The sequence below is a fragment of the Felis catus genome, chromosome C1, assembly GCF_018350175.1.
Source record: "Felis catus isolate Fca126 chromosome C1, F.catus_Fca126_mat1.0, whole genome shotgun sequence".
NCBI classification, from domain to species: domain Eukaryota; kingdom Metazoa; phylum Chordata; class Mammalia; order Carnivora; family Felidae; genus Felis; species Felis catus.
In genome coordinates this window covers 164,396,581-164,419,741 of record NC_058375.1, presented here as the reverse complement: position 1 = coordinate 164,419,741, position 23,161 = coordinate 164,396,581, and the positions used below count along the sequence as shown (strand labels likewise).

Below are 23,161 nucleotides of genomic sequence, written 5' to 3'. Positions count from 1 at the left end.
ACCTCACTACTAATGGTCTATAAATGAGGCATCACCAAACTACATTATATTAAAATAATTGCCAGCACAATCTTACTGAAGGGCAAATATCATCATAATTAGGAGCTAATTATTGGTGTCAGTCCCATAGTGATAAAGCTTTTGAGAAAATATGTGTTAGCCTACCTAAATGTGAAAGTATGTTGCAGTGATCTAGTTTAGAATAGATTTGGGGGGTCCATCAAATCTAAGTATGAATCCTAATTCTGCCCCTTCCTTTCTAGCTATGTGGCCTTGATCACCAATGATGAATGACCTCATGCTGCTGCACGGCTTTAAATACCTCTTTATGCCACTAAGTCCCCACTATTTGTCTCCAATCCCAGTCCCTCTTCTAAATTCCTGAATCATACACACATACATACTACGTAACATCTCCGCCTGAATGGTGAATAAGCATCTCAAACATGCTCATCTCATTTCCCAAACCTTAAAGGCACCACTAGCCTCTCAGCCATCTGCACCAAAAATCTCAGGGTTACTATTGAGTCCTCTCTGTCTCTTGCCCTCATATCCATCAGCAAGTGTTGTGGGACACAACCGCCAAATACGTCCTGATTACTACTAATTCTCTCCCTCCGTTCTCATCTACTCTGAGCCACCATCATCTCTCAGCTAGACCACTGCAATAGCCTCCTAACGTTGGCTCTATTCATTGTCCACAGAGTAGCCAGAGTGATTTTTGGTTTAAAGTCACCACACCGTACCACTCCAAGCATAAAATATTCCAACAAATATCCATCCCACTTACAGTAATATGCCAAACTCATTACATGAAGTATGCAAAGCCTAGACGACCTGGCCGCCGCTTATCTCTTCAGCCTCATCTCCCACCACTGTCAACATACTACTAACAGCCTTGCTTCTTCCATCCAAATGTAACAAACTCAAGCCCATCTTGAGTTTGGGCCTTGACACAATTATTCCTGCTGCCTCTAACACTCTTCCCTTGACTTCACATTGCCAGCTTCTTATTTTTCAGAATAAGGTTTAAATGTCACATCTTAAAGCCTTCCCTGAACACCCAAACTAAAGTGGACATGCAGTCACTTATTACCACGTGATCCATTTTAATTCTCCATGTGGCACTTAATACTATCTAACATTTGTTGTTAGGTGTCTGTCTCCCTCTACCAGCGAGATCTTCTCTACTTGTTTCCTGCTGTGTCCCCAATACTTAGAACAATGCCTGGTACAAAGTAGGTTCTTACTATGTTTTGAATGAATAAAAAGGTGATGCATTTATATTACCACACTGTAACTGTGTTCACGTGTTTCCCCTTATTATACTCCAAGCTCTTTAAAGATAACACTGCATATATCTTTTATATCCCCAGTTCTTGGAAAAGGATCTCAGGAACTGAATCTGTATATGCTGGATGCAAATAGAGAGAAATACATCCTGCCTAATGTATCCAGGATATTGAATTTTTCAATAGTGGTTATTCAGATTCTTTCAAAGCCTTCCCTTTTTTGACACATTCATGAAGAATTATTAGTCAGGTGAGGGTAGCCAACGTGTCCTTGGACTTAATAGCACCATGATCCTATCATATAAATGATGAATCAATAACAAAGGGATGCCTGAAAAGAACCACAGATATAGAAGGTGGACAAATGTAGAGCTGAGGCACTCTGGGAGAATTAATATAAACACTAAGTCTTCCATATCCCTAAATATATTTCTTAAAAGATGTATCTTATCTCACCAATCTTTCCTAATTCCTGTTTAGGATTAACTACTCTTTGCTTCTTGAATTAGATAATAAAAAAAGGTGAATTTATTTCCTGATGCAAATTCCAGTGGTATAGATGGGCATCCTTTATCAATAAATGAAGGCTCTGAGGGAGTTCAAGCATAAGTGTATAGTCAAACTAGAGTGGTCTAAAAGTACCCCTGAAGTGGTCAAAATGTTATTTGCTGCAAATAAACATCCACGTAATTCAAAAGTTGCTGAATTACACAGGTAATGAGCATACAGAAATTGATCTTATGTTACATAAAGATAACAACTCTTTGGCAAGTTACTTTAGAACATCTAACAGGAAGTAGAATACAATATACTATATCAACTGAAACATACATAACTTCTAATGCAAATTTTTTGTAATCTTTACAAATTTCAGCCATTACTTAATTATATATATATGACATATAAATTACCAATTCCTACAATTCTTTCTTTTTAAAAAGTACACCAGTGGGGCGCCTGGGTGGCGCAGTCGGTTAAGCGTCCGACTTCAGCCAGGTCACGATCTCGCGGTCCGGGAGTTCAAGCCCCGCGTCGGGCTCTGGGCTGATGGCTCGGAGCCTGGAGCCTGTTTCCGATTCTGTGTCTCCCTCTCTCTCTGCCCCTCCCCCGTTCATGCTCTGTCTCTCTCTGTCCCAAAAATAAATAAACGTTGAAAAAAAAAATTAAAAAAAAAAAAAAGTACACCAGTGATAGTAGTTACACAACTGTATACCATTACTAAACATCAGAGCTGTAAACATAAAACTGTCAATTTTACTATACATAAATACCATAACAAACCTAATTTTTAAAGAATTTTTTTAAGTTTATTTTTGAGAGACAGAGAGAGAGAGAGAGCGTGCATGTGTGAGCAGGGGAGGGCAGGGTGGGGTGGACAGAGGATCTGAAGCAGATTCTGTGCTGACAAGCAGAGAGCCCAATGTAGGGCTTGAACTCACAAACCATAAGATCGTGACCTGAGCCAAAGTAGGACACTTAACTGACTGAGCCATCCAGGCACCCCTAAACCTAATAATTAATTTTTTTAAGTGTATTTATTTTGAGAGAGAGAGAGAGAGAGAGAGTACATGTGCATGCACAAGCAGGGAGGGGCAGAGAGAGAGGAGAGACAGAAGCTCAAGCAGGTTCTATGCTCTCAACCTAGAGCCCAATGCAGGGCTCGATCCCATGAACCAAGAGATCATGCATGACCTGAGACAAAATCAAGAGTCAGAGGCTTTACGGATTGAGCCACCCAGGTACCCCTAACCCTGATTAAAAAAAAAAAAAAAAAAAAAAGGCAATAAACTCAAAATATTTGCAATTCATATGCAAGCACAAAACACACACTTTGCCCAATATTTCTACTGAATTAAGAGCCAAGATCCTGATGAACATCCAGTTTTAATAATTTTTCCTAAACCATATATAAAGAAAAACAACATTTCTACCCTTCTGTTAAGTAGTGGATTGTAATTTGAATACTGATAGCAACTCTCCTCCTAAGATTTTTAACATCTTTTATATATATTATTACATCTAGCTTTATAGACTTTTTATTAGAAAAACATTCAAAGGTCATAAATACATATTTAAATTCCTTATCTTGCATTATCATTCTTCCCACATTTCTGTTGGTTATTACTATTCTTTTTTTTCCTATTTTTATTGAGAAATAATTGACATATATCATTGTATAAGTTTAAGATGTACAGCATGGTGGTTTGACTTACATATATTATGAAATGATTATCCCAAAAGGTTCAGCTAACACCCATCAGTTATCTAATATTCTTTCATTTGAATATCAAAATAAAAATACTGTAAAATGTGAATGTTTTCTTAATCTTTCCCATTTAAATTTCTCTGCACTCAACTTTTTTGCTTTATTATGACTGCATATTTCTTTCTTTCGGATACCTTTTATAGTCAGTTAAAACATTAATTTTGTCTCAGTTTTCAAGTAGTTTTTGTCTCCCTTACACTACTAACTTGCCATGTCTTCATACTCTAGCAATAATCTACATATTCTTTCTTTATATACTAATCACTGATCTTTAAGACTGTCATTCAAGTTTGTAAATCAAGTCCCTTGCCAGCCTTTTTTATATCTAACCTCTGAAATTTTAAGCAATTTCTCCTTAATTTTCTCAGGTGGTGATTTTTAAAATTACTATCACTAAAGTATAATTGACACACAATGTTAGATTAGCTTCAGATGTACAACATATTGATTCAACAATTGTATACATTATACAATACTCACCACAACTACAGTCACCATACAACATTATTACAATATTATTGACTATATTCCCTATGCTGTACTTTGCATCTCCATGACTTATTTATTCTATAACTAGAAGTTTGTACTTCTTAATTCCTTTTATCTATTTTGTGTATCTTTCCCATCCACCTCCCTTCTAGTAACTGCCAATTTGTTTCTGTGTTTAAGAGTCTGGTTTTTTTGTTTATTTGTTCTGTTTTTTGGGTTTTTTTTTTTCCAGATTCCAAATGTAAGTAAAATCATATGGTATTTGTCTTTGACTTAGCCTAATACCCTCTAGGTCCATCCATGTTGCTGCAAATGGCAAGACCTCATTCCTTATGATTAATATTCCATGTTATATGCATACATATTATATATAGTATATTTTAATTATATATTATGTATATATACATACATATATACACACTTTCTTTATTCATTCACCTATTGATAGATATTTGGGTTGCTTCCATAATTTGGATTTTGTAAATAATGCTGCAATAATAAATAATAATAAATATGTATCAACAATATTTATTATCAACAATTATTATCAACAATAATAAATATGTACCTTTCCAAATTAGTGTTTTCTTTTTTGTGTATGTGTGTAAAAAGCCAGTAGTAATATTACTGTATATTTCTATTTTCAATATTTTGAGGAAATTCCATACTGTTTCCCACAGTGGCTACACCAATTTACTTTCTCACCAACAGTGCACAAGGATTCCCTTTTCTCCATCCTCACCAACACTTTTTTATTTCTTGTCTTTTTGATAATAGCCATTCTGACTGGTGAGGTGATATCTCATTGTGGTTTGGATTTGCATTTCCCTTATGATTAAGTAATGTTGAGCATCTTTTCATGGGTCTGTTGGTCATCTGTATGTCTTCTTTGGAAAAATATCTATTCAGGTCCTCTGCCTATTTTAATCAGATTGGTTTTTTGATGTTGAGTTGTAGAAGTTCTTTACATATTTTTGATATTAACCCCTTATCAAATATATCATTTGCAAATATCTTCTCCCATTCATTTTGGTTTTGTTGATGGTTTCACTGTACAAAAACTTTTTATTTTGGGGTAGTACCAAGTTTATTTTTTGCTTTTGTTTCCCTTGCCTGAGGAGACATATCCATAAATATGCTGCTAAGGGTGATGATGTCTAAAGGATTACTGCCTAATTTTCTTTTAGTTTTATGGTTTCAGGCCTCACATTTAGGTCTTTAATACATTTTGAGTTTATTTTTATGTCTGGTGTGAGAAAGTGGTCCAGTTTCATTCTTTTGCATGTGGCTGTCCAGTTGGCACAACACCATTTATTAAAAAAACTATCTATCTTTTCCTCCTGTGTCATATTGGGTATTTTTACCTCCTTTGTCATAGATTAATTGACCATACATGCATGGGTTTATTTCTGGGTTCTCTATCCTGTTCTATTGATCTATGTGTCTGATTTGGTGGCAGTACCATACTGTTTCGATTACTATAGCTTAGTAGTATATCTTGAAATCTGGGATTATGACGCTTCCACAGCTTTGTTCTTCTTCCTCAAGATTGCTTTGGATGTTTGAGGTTTTTTGTGGTTCCATACGTATTTTAGGATTATTTGTTATAGTTGTATGAAAAGTGTTATTTGTGTTTTGATAGGGATTGCATTCAATCTGTAGATTGCTTTGGGTAATATGGACATTTTAACAATATTAATTCTTCAAAACCATGAGCAGACTTTATCTTTCCACTTGTTTATATCATGTTAAATTCTTTTCATCAATGTCTTATAGCTTTCAGGGTATAGGTCTTCCACCTCCCTGGTTAAATTTATTCCTAGGTATTTTTATTCCTTTTGGTGTAACTGTAAATGAGATTATTTTCTTAATTTCTCTTTCTGTTACTTTGTAACTAGTAAATAGAAACACAATAGATTTCTACAGATTAATTTTGTATCCTGCAACTTTACTGAATTCATTGTCAGTTCTCATAGCTTCTTGGTAGAGTCTTTAGGATTTCCTATATATATTATCATGTCAAATGCAAATAGTGACAGTTTTACTTCTTTCTTAACAATCTGGATATCTTTTATTTATTTTTCTTATCTCATTGCTGTGACTAGGATTTCCAGTACTATATTGAATAAAAGTGGTAAGAGTGGATATCCTTGTCTTGTTCCTGATCATAAAGGAAAAGCTTTTATTTTTTCACAACTGATGTTATCTGGGTTTTAATATATGGCCTTTATTATGTTGAGGTACGTTTCCTCTATTCCCACTTTGTTGAGAGTTTTTATCATGAAGAGATGTCATACTTTGTCAAATGCTTTTTCTGGATCAACTGAGATGACGATCATATGGTTTTTATCCTTTCTCTTATTAATGTGATTTAGCACACTGATTGATTTGAGAATACTGAACCACCCCTGCAACCATGGAATAAATCCCACTTGATCTTGGTGAATGATCCTTTTAATGTACTATTGAGTTCAGTTTGCTAATATTTTGTTGAGGATTTTTTGCATCTGTGCTCATCAGAGATACTAACCTGGTTTTCTTTTTTTCCTTTTCTTTCTTTCTTTCTTTCTTTCTTTCTTTCTTTCTTTCTTTCTTTCTTTCTTTCTTTCTCTCTCTCTCTCTTTCTCTCTCTCTCTCTCTCTCTCTCTCTCTCTCTTTCTTTCTTTTTGATAGTATCTTTGCCTGGTTTTGGTATCAGGCAAAGATACAGATCAGAAAATCTATAACGCTGGCCTTATAGAATGAATTCATAAGTTTTTTTCCTCTTCTATTTTTTTGAATAGCTTGAGAAGAATAGGTATCAACTCTTCTTTAATGTCTGGTAGAATTCACCTGTGAAACCATCTGGTCCTGGACTTTTGTTTGTTGGGAGTGCTTTTATTACTGATTAAATTTATCAATTGGTAATTTCTTTATTGAATAAACCTCAATAAAATCCAAATCCCCTCTGAAATCTTTCATCTTAAGATTCCTATGTGTAATTTTGGCAGCATTTCTTCAATATCCTTTCCCATCAGTATACGAAAGTTTATTTTCAAGTTTTACCATTTAATAGTTAATAACAACACTCTTTCTTTTTCAAATATAACTCTTCTTCCAATTTCTCAATTTAAGCTGGTTTTGTTTTTTTTTTTTTTTTTTACATTTTATTTATTTTTGAGAGACAGAGCACAAGTGGGGAAGGGGCAGAGAGAGAAAGACACAGAATCCAAAGCAGGCTCCAGGCTCCGAGCTGTTAGCACAGAGCCCGACGCAGGGCTCGAACTCACAAACTACAAGATCATGACCCTGAGCTGAAGTCGGACGCTTAACTAAGCCACCCAGGCGCCCCTCAATTTAAGCTAGTTTTAAAAAACACTTACTGAGCCTCTGCTACCAACTAGGGTTTGTTTAGAAAATACACAGATCTGTAAGGAGCTCATAAATGCTTTACAACAATGTAATTCATTCATCCTGACTACACTTAGGGGAAAAAAGGTAACATAAAAATAACCCTTTAAGAAAAGTTTACTTTTTCATTCCAAGTCCATGCTCACATGAAAAAGAATAAATGACCCAGTAGTCTGTCAGTATGTGTCTTAAAAGAGATCACATCAGCAAGATAGCTTATATATAACAAGAAAATACAAATTTTTTAACTGCATTTCAGAACTATGATTTAAAGATTTAAATGCTACCAACACTATATACTATTAAGAATAAAGAGGCCACCTGATGTTAATAACTATCTTGCATTATTTCTAATTCCTTTCAATTTCACCTTCCTTTTTTCTCTCCACCATTTATCTTCTTTGTCCTCTTTTCCCAATTCCTATTCCTGCTGCAGGATTTCCCTCATCTCCCTTTCCCCTTCTCTCATCAAGTACAACTACCGAGTTTCTTTCATGAGTCCTCTCAACATCCCCAGAAGGTAAGCTAGGAGAAAATTTTATTCTAATTTTAGAGGGTAAGGGGACAATACACGGGGAAATAAAGTAACTTGCTGAACTCTGGTATATATTAAAGCCAAGAAGAGAATTCAGGCCACTGGCCTGGAATCCAATACTACCTTATCTAGTAGTATCTTAAGTATCTCAAGCTAGTGCTCTATTCACTAAGGTAAGGTATCTCACAAAGTAATGATTCCTGATACATAAAAGAGAAAAATTCTGTCATATCAAAGTGAAAATACAAGTTACATTTTCCTAATTCCAGTTCAGCATTAGACAATGGGGTAAAACTAAAGTTAAAAATAAAATCTATTCATTTTTCAATCATTAGGGGAAAATGTTTATGTAAGTCTCATACAAGGTAAAACTATTTCAGAAACCTACATCTTAATATTAAACAGTTCCTCCATAGCAACCCTTGGTTTTTTTGCCTGTTCTAAACTTTGAATTTTTCATTACAAGCTTAAATATAATCGTACCATTATATGAAAAAAAAATTTCTTTCTATTGCCACTAAATTACGTGCTAAATGATACCTGGTTATGAAATCCCTGACACTGAGTCAAATGACAAAAATACGATATATTCTCTTGGCCTCTCATGAAGATAGCATGTATGACAAAACTAACTCCTAACACATAACAATGCACTTCAAACAATAAAACACACCTCTTCTGAGTGTTTCAACCCCTAAGAATTCCTATATCAGCAAGACAAGGAACTACTTGATACTAACATGTGGATACATTTCTTTTGTGTTAGAGACACACAGAGATCTGTTGATCTCTGAGGCACATACAGAATCTACGTTGCAAACATTACTAACATGGCTGTAGAAGCTTTACCTACCAGGATTTCACGGTATGAATTCTTTGACCTCTGTGCTTCAGAGATCAACAGACTCCAAATTTCAATTATAGGTAGTATACTTTAATATAACAAATATTTTTTCTTTTTTTTTTTTTTGAAATTTTTTAAAGTTTATTTATTTATTTTGAGAGACAGACAGAGCGTGAGTGGGGGAGGACGGGGGCGGGGGAGAGAGACAAAATCTCAAGCAGGCTCTGCGCAGTCAGCACACAGAGCCCGATGTGGGGCTCAAACCCATGAAATTGTGAGATCATGACCTGAGACTAAATCAATAGTCAGACACTTTACAATTGAGCCACCTAGGCATCCCTTCCTTAATATAACAAATATTTCTAAGCTATCACCACAGTTGTGTTTGTTACAAATATTAATATCTATACCAAAAGATGTTTGACGTGGCTACAGAAGATGACTGCCTAGAAAGATTTAATAAACAACAGCAAATAAACCTTTTTAAAATTACCAATCTAAAAAGCAAAAATTTGTATTACAGAGCCAAGAAAAGTCTAGAATTTCTACGTAAAACAGTGTGATTAAAATGCTAATTTAGGCCCATCTTAAATTGTATCACAGGATGATTCTGACATATTAAAATGGTAACATTTTTTTAAAAAATTTTTTAATGTTTATTTTTGAGAGAGAGCCCAAGCGAGCAAGCATGAGCAGGGGAGGAGCAGGCAGAGGGAGGCGCAGAATCCAAAGCAGGCTCCAGGCTCTGAGCTGTCAGCACAGAGCCCAACAGGGGGCTCGAACTCACAAACTGGGAGATCATGACCCGAGCGGAAGTCGGACACTTAACCAACTGAGCCACCCAGGTGCCCCAAATTCTAACATTTTTGTTAAAAAAGGAAAATTCATTCTTTGCCTTGATACTCTTTTCCAGATTACAAAATAATTGTCTTAAACATGAATTATTCAATTTACATATACATACATACATATTTAACCTACATCCTTCATACTCATTTCTGTGCTTTACAAATATTTTCATTAACTTTTAAAATTAAAGCACAACTTACAGACCTATTTTTTTTTATTTTTATTTAAGTTTATTTCTTCATTTTGAGATAGAGAAAACCTGTGGGGAACAGGCACAGAAAGGGGGACAGAGGATCTGAAGTGGGTTCCATGCTGACAGCAGAGAGCCCGATGTGGGGCTCGAACCTACAAACTGCAAGATCGTCACCTGAGCTGAAGTCGGACACTTAACCAACTGAGCCACCCAGGCACCCCTATTTTCATTATCTTTGAAAAGATAAGTTCATTATAGTGTTTGTCCATCCAACAATGTTTTTAATTGTTTATTTTTATTCACTCTTCTACTCCCCAGGGTATCACCCTATATAAAAAAGTATAGCTACACTTCATGTTTTAACAGTACTTTGCTAATGCAGAATTTTATTAAGATTATGTAGTTAGTTCCAAACACAGCATCTGGAACTACCCGTAGTAGCACCTCTATCCTATCAGACAATAATGACTGGTTTACATGTCTGCCCTGAAGACAAATTTTTAATGGCAAGGGCTACATTTTAGAAATTTGAGTCTCCCAGAGCCTAGAGCTGTGTCTGACAGCCAAGAAGTGCTAAGTAAATGTCTAATGAGGGCAAAAATGAATTTAAATATACCAAAATCTTTTCACAAATACTGATAAAACAATCCCTCTACGACAGAATAAGTTTGTAACCTAACAATATAGAAAAGAAACTCAAAAAAGATAAACTTTCTTACTGCTTATTGAAGAAATATGGTTGTGTTCCCAGTCTTTGAGAAAGTGCTTGACAGCACTGGTCTACATCTTCTAAGACCTAACAAAGGCAACGGACCACAAAGAAAAATATTTAAATTAGCAAAACAATAAAATGTGTCTAACACTTAGTCTGCACCACAGTTGATAACAAAAATATAAATGTAGGTAACTTTTCATAATATATTTAAATCGGACTACAGAACACATACAGAACATAAGCCATATTTTTTTCATAAGCGATACTTTCTATATAACAGGAAGACAATGTGAGAACAGCTTTCCTTTAAACACAAGTACACTTACGTTACTTGTAAGGATTACTACCAAGAAAGTTTTTATCTCAAAACTCCACACCCTACAAAAATGTTTTCCTGAATCCTATATTCAAATGATCTTACATATATTAAAAAGCTTGCTTCATAAAGATGACTACTGACCTACCATGAGTAAAAGCATCTGAGTGGTCTTCCTGCTAGTGGAGATGGATTTATGTCATTTACTCAATCCCTATTCATTTACCCAATCCCCCTGGTGGCCAATGGCACACATCGGTAAACTGGCTGCTAGGACTACGCGTAGCCTTGGAAAAGAGACATTAGTTTAATGACTGAATTAGTTCAATCTCATGACCTTGACCAGATACGTTTTTTTTTAATTTTGCTACTTCAGTAAATTTAAGATTTAAAAAAAAAAAACAAAAACAGATATATTAAGCACTGTATTTAACAGGGTTTTTTGTTTTTTGTTTTTTTTTTAAATTCTGATGTTACAGATCTACATTTACTGACATAAAAGATGCCCACAATGTACTGGTGAATGGGAAAAAAAAAATCAGATTATAGAGTGACAGGTATAACATGATCCCATTTAAGGAAAGTGTTATTAAGAGATATCCAGAAGAATGTTCTCCAAATAGCAGTGGCAATTTCTATGTGGTAGGATTTCAAGCAATCTCTATTTCCTTTTTGAATTTTTCTGTGTTACGTAATTTGTTTATAAAACAAATAAAAACCACTTCAAGTCAGAAAAAAAAAGCAAAAATTTTCTTAATTTTTGTAATTAAAAAAAACTAAATATAAAAAATGAATTTCTTAATGCATTAAAGTTGAGGCTTTTGTCAACTTCAGTCTGAACTCACCTGGTCCAGAGTCTTGTTACCCCATCCAATAGCTTTCATCTTACGTTTGACTTCCCACTGTTTCTGGTAGGCCAAAATATGATTCAGGGGCCAAGGGTAAGGAGATCCATATCTAGCATGAGTGATCTAGAACAAAAGGATTTTGTTATCAACACGATTCTTTCTAAAAACAAAGCCTGTTTTTACAAACAGAATACTCAGGAAAACATATTTTCAGAACACAAACACAGCAATCTGAAAAAAATACACAGCTTGCAAGCTAAAAAATTAAAATTTTAAGCCATTCCCTTTAAAAATATATAAACTTTTATGTACTTTGCAACCAGTTATATCAAACGATGACACATAGCTTCCCTAAAATGTATGTGCAAGCAAAATTAAAGTAAGTGAAAAACTGTATCACTAATGGTATAAACCACAATGTTTCATTTATGAGCAGGGACTTAAGATTCTGAGCAAAAGTGTTTTCTCATTAAATTTTAATTAAGATAAATGCTGCAGAACCACTCACCTCCCCTACTGTAGCTTCATCACACCACTGAAGATACAACTAGGAACAAAAGAACAGTCACTAGAACTTTAGAACACCAAAGAGAAAATGGATAAAGAAAATTATTTTCTGCCATGGTGATTTTTTATGAGCCAACCCTATAAATGTCACACGTAAGACAGTTTCCCTCCTTTGGCTAATGTTGCTATACAGAATTATTAAATTTAATCGATGGTAGTACTGAATAAAAGTATTTCTTATTCATATAGTAGTGTATCTCTAAATATCATCAAAGTATTTTACAGATATGAATGAAGTAAACGTCCCAAGCCCAAAGTCAAATAACGAATGGGCAAGAATCACTCCTTTTTACAAATAGAAAAACTAGATCTGAAATGCTAGGCAACTTGTTCAAACATAATAACCAAATAATTCCAGGAACCATCCTAGTCCGAGAATTGACAGACTATATTCCTATTTCTCAATAATTTTAAAATAACCCATAAGAAAGATTATCTTTTGTAAGAGGAAAAGCTTATTTCCAAGGCCTATTATCTTCCATTATACCTCTGCAGTCAACAGCATATTGTTGACTAATTCCATGTAGGCTTTCATTTCTGCTTTTTGGACTTCATCCAGCCCATCACTAAGAGAATGGCCCTAAAGGGGATTTAAAAAAATTTAAAAGAGCATCATATTAAATAGAGAAAAACTTTCAGTTATCTTACTACCAAATAATATAACTTTTTACATCAATGGTTTTATGACAAATGTCCAATAAACTTCTAGAATATCTCCTAAAATTTTATATGAAAAATCATTAATTATCTGCTATCACTACAAAATATTAGTAAGTAGTATTTCTACGCTATCATAAAAGTGTATCTTTCAATGGACAAAATTAAATTTTCAATTATTTCACAAAAGAAGAAAACAAGAATGATCAGTAAACCTTTTTTTCTAAGAGACTAACCTTATTAGTAATAAAATAAATGCTGGAAGATTGACATGTGTTACTTATAAAGTGGTCAAAGTTGAAAAAAATGTTAGTAAACGTATAGGGAAAAAGACATTAATTTTTAAATTCTAATATACTAAAATAATGAAAAAAATGCATAAAATGGTATATCCTTTAGTTCAATACAACCATCTGTGGTGAGATTTTAAAAATGCACACCCCCCTTAACATCACAGTATCACTCTTCGGAATTTATCCTAAAAAGATAGTCTGACAAGTTTACAAAGGTGTGTATAGAAAATATTTACCTGAACACTCAGTAAGAGCCAAAAACTGACTACAACTTAATGTGTCCATCAACAAAGACTTAAGCGAATAAGTTATAATACATCCATATAAAAGAATACTATACAAGAATTTAAAAGGATGATGTATTTCTGTAGTCATTAACATGGAAGAATTTCCAAACATATTGATGATTTTAAAAGGCAGGTTGCAAAATAGCACATAATAGTAAGATCTATATTTTTCTATATATGCCAAGAAAAAGTCTGGAAAGATATTCCCCAAAATGTTAGTGGGGGGTTGTCCTTTATAAGTATTAAAACGTAAGCTGAATAATTCAAATGTATATATTAATATTCAACTTCCAAATATATCCTATATTTCCTTCTCAAAGGTTAACTCAACATTTTATAGCAACCTAAGTTTTCATTTATGACCAAAATTCTCATAAGTGTTATCTACCATTTTGTAGAGATCAAATTACATCTTTTGCCATTGATTTACATTACGGGGGAAAAAAACTTCCACTTTAGACATATTTCTCCACTAGTTTATATTGGCATTTTATGAAACTGAGTTAAAATCAATGTAAATGTTAAGACATGCTAAAGAATGATGAATGACTTAAGAGTAACTGTGATCAAATATATTTAATATCTTTTTTATTACCTTTGCTTTAACGAATTGGACTATTGGACCAAGTTCTGATACTACTTGATTTCCTACATGAATAAAAGGTACTTTACCTGTTGAGGAAAAAGAAATGTATGAAAATACTTTCAGTAAATTAACATAAAAATGGAATGTTTTATTAATATACTGCTCTTGTAATCCTATAACTTTTGAAAATTATAAATGTGTATGTTAAATTCTATAAACTATTTTTTTAAGTTTATTTACGTTGAGAGAGAGAGACAGAGACAGAGAGAGAGGAGAGAGAACATGAGCAGGGGAGGATTAGAAAGAGAGGGAGAGAAGACCCCAAGCAGGCCCTGAGCTATCAGCATGAAGTCCAATGTGGGGCTAAAACTCTCAAACCCTGAGATCATAACCTAAGCCAAAATCAAGAGTTGGACACTTAAATGACTGAGCCACCCAGGCACCCCAAATTCTATAAATAATTACTAATTTTAAAAGAAAAAAAGGAGATTCATTTCTAGAATTCTCACTTGCATATAGTAACCGACCACAATAATATTCCCTTTTCAGAACTAACACTGACAAGTCACTCTATAGCAGTAAACACTAATTATTCAATTTACATGAATAGGCAGGACATTGGTTCACAACCACTGATAGATTTGTAAGAAATGCAGTGGGTCTTTCTCTTCAGAGTCCAATGAATCAATCTATTTTTAAACTACATTTAAGAAGACGACTTCTTTTTAGATCTACTTTTAAACCTCAGACACGTAAGTTCAATATCTTAAGCACATAATGGTACATTAATAAATGTCTTTGACTCAAAAAAATCAGGAATTAAGAGAATTAACAATCTTTGAAGGTATGCTAGTTTATGAATTCTAATACAAAGTATGTTCCCAGACATATTTGGGGGAAAAAAATAAAAGTATGCTTATAAAAACTGGCTTCTCTCTATAAATGTCACATTAAAAAACTAATATTTCATTTTTATAAAAACTAATAGTTGACAAAATTATCAGAGATGATAATAGTCTCCAAACAGCAATGAAGTTCACCCCAAAAGCTAGAGGATGAAATCTGCTGTCAGACCTAATTCAGAGTTCACACTAACAGCAGGCTTCTTCATGGTCCTTTTCAACAGACTGACTCCTCTGAGAGCCTCATGCAGACCTAGGGTAAAGGATGAGGGGCACAGCACCAACAAAAGCTTCACCTACATCCATAAAATAACGTGCATTATAAGGGAAAGGCAGGCCTTCGGGGAAACAACTCTATTGATGTATTTAGAAGACATTTCCATGATACCAGTATAAAAACACTGCATTCCACATACCTTTCTTCTAATCTTGCAAAGGTGAGAATTTATTTGGGTAAATAAGTACTGGGTAAATAAGTAAAATTAGTAAATAAGTAAAGACTAAGTAAAAAATAAGTACTGGTAAATTTATTGGGTCAGTAAGAAAAAAGTATTGGGTCATAGTGTTTTTTAGCTTGAGATAAAATCTTTGTTAAGTACTATAATGCTAGAAATAGCACAGGTCGTCTGAGATAAAATGATCTAAGAATGAAAACTATGTGTGGATAAATGCCTAGACTAAAGCTATTTTTAGGGCATAGCATTTTGAAAGCAAAGTGTAGTTCTCATTTTCAATAACCAGTTTGGTTTGTATTTTATTTCTTTTCTTAAAAATACTTTGAGTATTGGGCACTGGGGTGGCTCAGTTAAGCATCTGACTTCGGCTCAGGGCATGATCTCTGGTTCACAAGTTCTAGCCCCCCATGGGGCTCTCTGCTCTCTGCTCTCAGCACGGAGCCCACGTCAGATCCTCTGTCCCCCTCTCTCTGCCCCTTGCCCGTGCATGCTCTCTCTCTCAAAAATAAATTTAAAAAAATATTTTTTCAGTATTGTAGATTATGAAGCAGGAAAGCAGAGTACTCATACATCTCTAAATATAAAGATATATATAAAAATCAAGGCAACAAATTAGAAGTAAATAATGTTTTTTGTCACTAGCCTGACTTAAAGTGGAGCCAATGTTGGGGTGCCTGGGTGGCTCAGACAGTTAAGCATCTGACTCCTGATTTCAGCTCAGGTCATGATCTCAAGGTTCATGAGTTTGAGCCCTGCCTTGGGCTCTGTGGTAACAGCACAGTCTGCTTAGGATTCTCTCTCCTCCTCCTCTCTCTCTCTCTCTCTCTCTCTCTGCCCCTCCCACATTCATACGCTCTCTCTCTCTCTCTCTCTCTCAAAATAAATAAACAAACTTAAAAAAAAAGTGGAGCCATTGTTACATCCTTATTATTGCCAAGTACCAGGCAAAAGCACAGTGAGACATTTATTCGCTGGCACCAATCAAAGACCATTAAAAAAAAAAAAAAACCTGAGGGCCCTATTTCTTAGTTTATGAAAAATAATCATTTTTTCAACTTTTGTTTTTAAGGGCTCCTGGCTGGCTCAGTTGGTAGAGCATGCAACTCTTGATCTCAGAGTCGTGAGTTCAAGCCCCACAATTGGGCATGGAGCCTACTTAAAATAAAGATTTTTTTTAAAAAGTGCTTTTAAAAAAGAATTTTTGTCTTTAAAGGAAGCAAGAAGAAAGCAAGCAAGTTTGTAGATTCAGAAAATATTAGAAACAAAAAGAACCCCGGATACCATCTAATGCAATCACCACATATTACAGATGAAGTCACTGACACTCAAAAAAGAGAAGGGAAATTTCCCAAGGAAACTGTTAATAAGTGACAAGGTCACAGAAGGATTAGAGTAAAAATTTCGTAGCTCTTAGCCAAGCAGTCTTCTGATTACTCCATGATGCTCTCTGCTTTAAAAATCTACTAGAACAAGATCATTCCAACAAATAAAACATCCCTTGATCACCCCAAATCATATGATGAAAGAGAGTAATACTAGTCATATACAATTTAAATAAATGCCTTAAGAGAAAGTGCCATTTTCATCTACTTTTGGGAGACTCCTCCCTATGAATGTATATATGTATATATGTATGATTTGTAGCCTCTATAGTATTTATTTGTCTTCCAAAATATCACCTAGGTGATACTTAGTACAGTCATTTTAGGAAACAGGTGGATGAACCACATGGCTTTTCCTCATTTGCCAAGGATAGTAACTTTAGTATTAGATTATTAACATTTTTGTATGCATAGCTACACTCTTTTTGTATGACTACATAAAGGAAAAAATGGACAGAACCCAATATAATTCATTTCACCAGAATTCAGAAAGTTTATAAAATTTCTATACAAAAATAATAGAATATGAGTTAATTAATGGGCTTCAAGAATCTAAAACATGTCTATGTTTACAAATCTAGAAATTCTTTTATGGAGATGTTTTAAAATGTATATTCATAAATCTATAAATGTAGATTATTAATGTAGAATTTTCAGTGTGTATGGAGGCTGTCTTCACAGCTTTTGATAATTATCACCACCTTTAAGAATCGAAGATGAAAAGAAAAAAATGCTTTATACAAGTCATTTCTAAGTTATTTTCACAGTGAGGAGACAGATAAATGTCTCCCTAAAAGCAATGTAACTCACTTATCCCAACCATTTATACTCAGTGGATTTACCCATAAAGGAGCGATTCTGTGTTATTACTGTAGCAGCAAAACCATAATTATAATCCATACCAATTTTAGTTAATATTTATCAGCTTTGTGGCACTATATTTTTATATTAAAAATTATCTGAACCAGGGGCACCTGGGTGGCTCGGTTGGTTGGACGACCAACTTCGGTTCAGGTCATGATCTTGCAGTTCATAGGTTCAAGCCCCATATCCGGCTCTGTGCTGACAGCTCAGAGCTCAAAGCCTGGAGCCTGCTTCAGATTCTGTGTCTACCTCTCTCTCTGCCCCCTCCCCTTCTCACGCTCTGTCTGTCTGTCTGTCTCTCTCTCTCTCTCTCTCTCTCAAGAATAAATAAATGTTAAAAAAAATTAAAAAATTTAAAAACTGAAAATTACAATTAAAAAAAATTTATCTGAACCATATTTATTTAAAATTGTACCCTAATCTGCTAATACATGACACACAGAAAAGGCAACACTGATTATAAAAAATAGCGGAAAGGCTAAAATCTTAATAAAAAGTATTTTAAAACCTGTTGAAATAAAAATAAAAAAAGAAATAATTAGAAACCAAAAGCTTTCAGAGATGACCTTAAGATCTTTGACAAATTAATTATTCCACACTCTCTTCTTCCCTCTGAATAGTAAGAGGACATAGTTTAGAGACGTGTTTAATAATGAATGGATTCATTAATATTAAAATTTGTTTTCTGAAGTGGAAACAGCACTATGTAAATAAGATTGGGGATATCTGAGATTATGTATTTTCTTAATATTTCTTAATATTTACTGTGACTTTCCACTAACCATCTATGACCGCAGAGTTGAAATGAACAGCCATGTCCGCCCAAAGATTATCAAGTTTACAATTGTTACTTCATAAAACCATGGGAAAAGTCTTCAAAGGGTAAACAAAACAAAAAAATCTAGGTACAAACTGAACTACCACTACAATTTCACCAATACAGAATATTAACAGAGAATTAAAAAAAAAAAAAAAAAAAAACAACTTACCAGATGGAGACATATATTCTGCATTTGCCCTACAAACCACTTTGACAGGCAGGTTACACATTTGCAAAAAGGCCTGCAAGTCAATACAAGTATAATTAGCCTAGTGAAAGTAGATATATATTTGAACAAAACTTTTTATTTATTTTCTAAACTTGAGCAAAAACTCATAGAGTAACACTTTACTGGAAAAGAATGAATCAATTTAAAGTAAAATACTTGTCCGAACAAAATCAAATGTCATTTCAGTGCTAAAAAAATCAAGGACTTAGACACCAGTAAATGTATGTATGACACTTAGAGCGTTTATACACACTTTAAAAAATGTAAATTATCCACACTTATTTTATTCCATTAGTTTATATAAGTCAGCAATACTATATATTGGTTTAACCTTCTTTAATAGATGACTATAAAGTCCAAATTTTACAAGGTATTGCTTAATTCCACTATTCTTTACAGGATTTTCATCTTTGTCTTAGAGGAAAATTCTCAAAATGTTATTTTTGCTACTTCCAAGTTCTCTCTTATATACTCAGTATTCTAATGTGTAGCTTTATGCTTACCAATTCACTTTTTAAAGACATAAGTTGTTGGTTTTCACTTTGTTTATAGTAACAAAAATTTCACAAGCAACTTAAATGTCTAACAATAAAGAACAGGTAAATTATTTACGGTGAATCTAAATCACGTAATGTTATGCAATCACTTTTTTTTTTTAATTTTTTTTTCAACGTTTATTTATTTTTGGGACAGAGAGAGCATGAACGGGAGAGGGACAGAGAGAGAGGGAGACACAGAATCGGAAACAGGCTCCAGGCTCTGAGCCATCAGCCCAGAGCCCGACGCGGGGCTCGAACTCACGGACCGCAAGATCGTGACCTGGCTGAAGTCGGACGCTTAACCGACTGCGCCACCCAGGCGCCCCTGCAATCACTTTTTAAAAATCACGAATTGTATCTTCACACGAGGCTGCATGAAATAAGTTTATTTCCCAGTCTTCCTTACAGCTGGATGTGACCAATGTCTAAATTCTGACCAATGGGACTTAAAGTTCTGGGCAACGGCTGGGAAGTTTCTTCAAAAAATAATGGATATGACCTCTCCTCTTTTTTTCCTTCCTGCTCACTGGAATATGAAGAGGATGTCTACAGCCACAGCAGTCAAACCCAACCATGAAGCAGAAGCTGAGAGAAGATGGCAGAGCAACAAGGGGAAAGATGCCTAGTTCCTTGGTAATCACCGAACCTAGATTACCTGTGTTTATAAGAAAAAGAAATAAACTTCTATCTTTTCAAGTCTCTACTATTTTGGGTCTTCTATAACTCCTAGCCAAACCTAATTCTAATTAATGCACCAACAATTACTGTGTCTAGCTTTTTTTTTTTTTTTAATTTTTTTTTCAACATTTATTTATTTTTTTGGGGACAGAGAGAGACAGAGCATGAACGGGGGAGGGGCAGAGAGAGAGGGAGACACAGAATCGGAAACAGGCTCCAGGCTCCGAGCCATCAGCCCAGAGCCGGACGCGGGGCTCGAACTCACGGACCGCGAGATCGTGACCTGGCTGAAGTCAGACGCTTAACCGACTGCGCCACCGAGGCGCCCCTTTTTTTTTTTTTTAATTTTTTTTTTCAATACTGTGTCTAGCTTTAAACCCCACCTCAACCAACCAAAAGCTGATTCTGTGTAAGTGCACACTGTCATCTAAATACCATAACCTGTGCTTCCAATTTATAATAGTGAACTACTTGACTGACCCACAGGTATAGACTAGGATCAAAATTATGTGGAAGGCTTATTAAAACACAAATTGTTCAGAACGGAAGAATTAGAGACAGTAAGTATCAACAGCTCTTTCAACAAGAATGGATGAGAAGAAAAGGAAGAAGGGGATTAGAAGGGTCTTCCTTCTATTAATATGTAGTGGTACTCGATGAGGGAGAAAGGTTGAGCTTGAAAAAAAAAGACAGCAAAAACACACTGAAATGATAAGAAACAGGGAGAACAACAGGCATACAAGATCCATGAGAGGGTAAAAAGGGATGTAAGAGCACAGGTAGAGGGATCTGGTTATTTGTCAGAAAACAGGGCAGCTTGCTACTCCAATGCAAGGGGTGGTCAGTGTCAGCGGTAACTTCAAGATGCTGAGCAAGAAGGACAAGAAAATGAGAATGCTCACATCCTGTGAAATGGGAGAAGAAATCATCTGCTGAGAATGAAGGCATAAGGGGATTGAGGCCTTCAAAGAAGAACAAAAAGAATCTGAAATATTATCTTAACATTATCTTCTCAAATGTTTGGATAATATTCCCGTTAACAATTACAATACTCTAAAAATAGTAAATATGGTATATTTTGCTAAACTAAATGTATAGTGGTAACTGTACTAATCTTTACTCCAAAAAGCTGTATTTCACCAAAAAAAATTAAGCAAAATGGTAATGTTCTGCAATCAAAGCCATGTTTCCAGTCCTGTGAATTTTTAACTTTTTTACTTTTTTTTTTAATGTTTACTTATTTTTGAGACAGAGAGAGACAGAGCATGAACAGGGGAGGGTCAGAGAGAGAGGGAGACACAGAATCTGAAACAGGCTCCGGGCTCCGAGCTGTCAGCACAGAGCCTGACTCAGGGCTGGAACTCACAGACCACAAGATCATGACCTGAGCCAAGGTCGGACGCTCAACTGGCTGAGCCACCCAGGTGCCCCTACTTTTTTACTTTAAAAAAAGGTTAGCAATTTAGCAATGCTCAATTCACCACAGACCTCAATTGATGACATAATTCTAGTTAGCCAAAGATTAATTTTACAACATTTACTACAATCAACCTTCATTCTTCATTCAAAAGAAATTTTATAAATTAACCTGCAGTTTATAAGGAAGTCTGATGTCACAAACAGAACATTTTATCCAAATATTAAAAATGCAAACCAGAACATTACCATAACTGTCTTTGAGAATATAAAAACTCTAAATCCAAACCAAGCTTTGATCCAAACAGTACTTCTCCTTTATCTTGTAGGATGGAAGAAAATTTCTGAGAGGTCCCAAAATAGAATTTTCAATTTTCGCTTTCACTTTCAATCTCCTTCTTAGGTTGGAATGATACACCAACCTAAAACACACTTTATTTTCAATTCTGAAATTGCAGTCTGCATATTTTTATTCCCATGTGAATCCAAAGAAAAATGTAGTTTTAATTATAATAAGGAAATTAGGGTAACTCAGCTAACTCCTATTCCTCCGCTGGACACTTTATTCCAAACTAATTCAAGTGATTAATAATATAAAATAATCTGTACCAAAAACTTAGCACATACTATCAGAATAATGTTCAATAACTGTGCTGTCCAATATGGTAGCCACCAGTCACCGGTGGCTATTTAACTTAAATTTAAATTAATTAAAATTCAATAAAATTTTTAATTCAGTTCCCCAGTCACACTAGCCACATTTCAAGTGCCCTATAGCCACATGTGGCTAATGGCTACCATATTTATTGGTATGAACATTTACATCATCACAGGAAGTTCTATTAGACAATACAGATCTACAGCAATGGTAATCAGTGCACAGAAGACATCTTCGCAAGACAGGCTGACATCATCTGAAAGTGATCAGGCTAAATATTATAAAAACAATCTGCACAATATGAGAGTACTCATAAACTCTGCAATTGATCAATCAACTTTTGATGACAGTGACACATTAAGCACCGTAATATTTTCAATTAAAAGAAAAACTAAACTAAATAGGGTTTATTCTGAGCAACTCCAACTGATAAAATGATGAGATAAACTTATTAACATGTGAAAACTAAGAATTTAAGAATGAATAAATTAAAACTACAGCCAATAAATATATTTTCTTTGAATGGTAAGGAATTTTTTTTTAATTTTTTTTTAATGTTTATTATTATTGAGAGAGAGACACAGAGCATGAGCAGGGGAGGGATACAGAGAGGGGGGAGAACAGAATCTGAAGTAGGCGCCAGGCTCTGAGCTGTCAGCACAGAGCCTGACGCAGGGCTCAAACTCACAAACTGCGAGATCATGACCTGAGCCAAAGTCAGTCGCCTAACCAACTGAGCCACCCAGGCGCCCCGAATGGTAAGGGATTTTTTAACACACACACACATATACACACCCAGAACCCAGTACCTGACTTCTAAACTCTGAAATTTAATAAGCTTGATTTAGTTTCAACATATTAAATAAATTCATAACATCAAAAAAAATTCATTGAAGCAATGTTGATACATTTTTTTATTTCCTAAAAAATATAAAAAGTAATACCAGATCATGGATAATTAAACATAAAGAACTGAAGTTACACATTTATCTCTGTAATCCTCTAAAAACCTACCAAAATAACAGTGAAGAAATAGAAAACTGATAAACCCAGAAAGACACAAAGAAGGGGAGAGGAGACCAAAGCAGACG

At 34.6% G+C, this 23,161-nt stretch overlaps 1 protein-coding gene across 3 annotated transcripts in view; it reads right to left on the bottom strand.

Annotated features, from left to right (window-relative positions):
- The window catches only part of MTX2 (metaxin 2), a 65,290-nt gene that overhangs the window by 1,097 nt on the left and 41,032 nt on the right, over positions 1–23,161 (bottom strand). For 2 of the 3 annotated variants that reach the window (XM_023259483.2, XM_023259482.1), the window contains exons 4-9: positions 18,720–18,792; positions 14,137–14,213; positions 12,792–12,884; positions 12,246–12,284; positions 11,735–11,860; positions 10,578–10,654 (exon numbers count right to left, since the gene is read on the bottom strand). In XM_023259483.2, coding sequence (XP_023115251.1) covers positions 10,578–10,654; positions 11,735–11,860; positions 12,246–12,284; positions 12,792–12,884; positions 14,137–14,213; positions 18,720–18,792 — 485 coding nt within the window. The remainder of the gene's footprint in view (positions 1–10,577; positions 10,655–11,734; positions 11,861–12,245; positions 12,285–12,791; positions 12,885–14,136; positions 14,214–18,719; positions 18,793–23,161) is intronic. The other variant, XM_045033979.1, reaches the window with a different exon arrangement.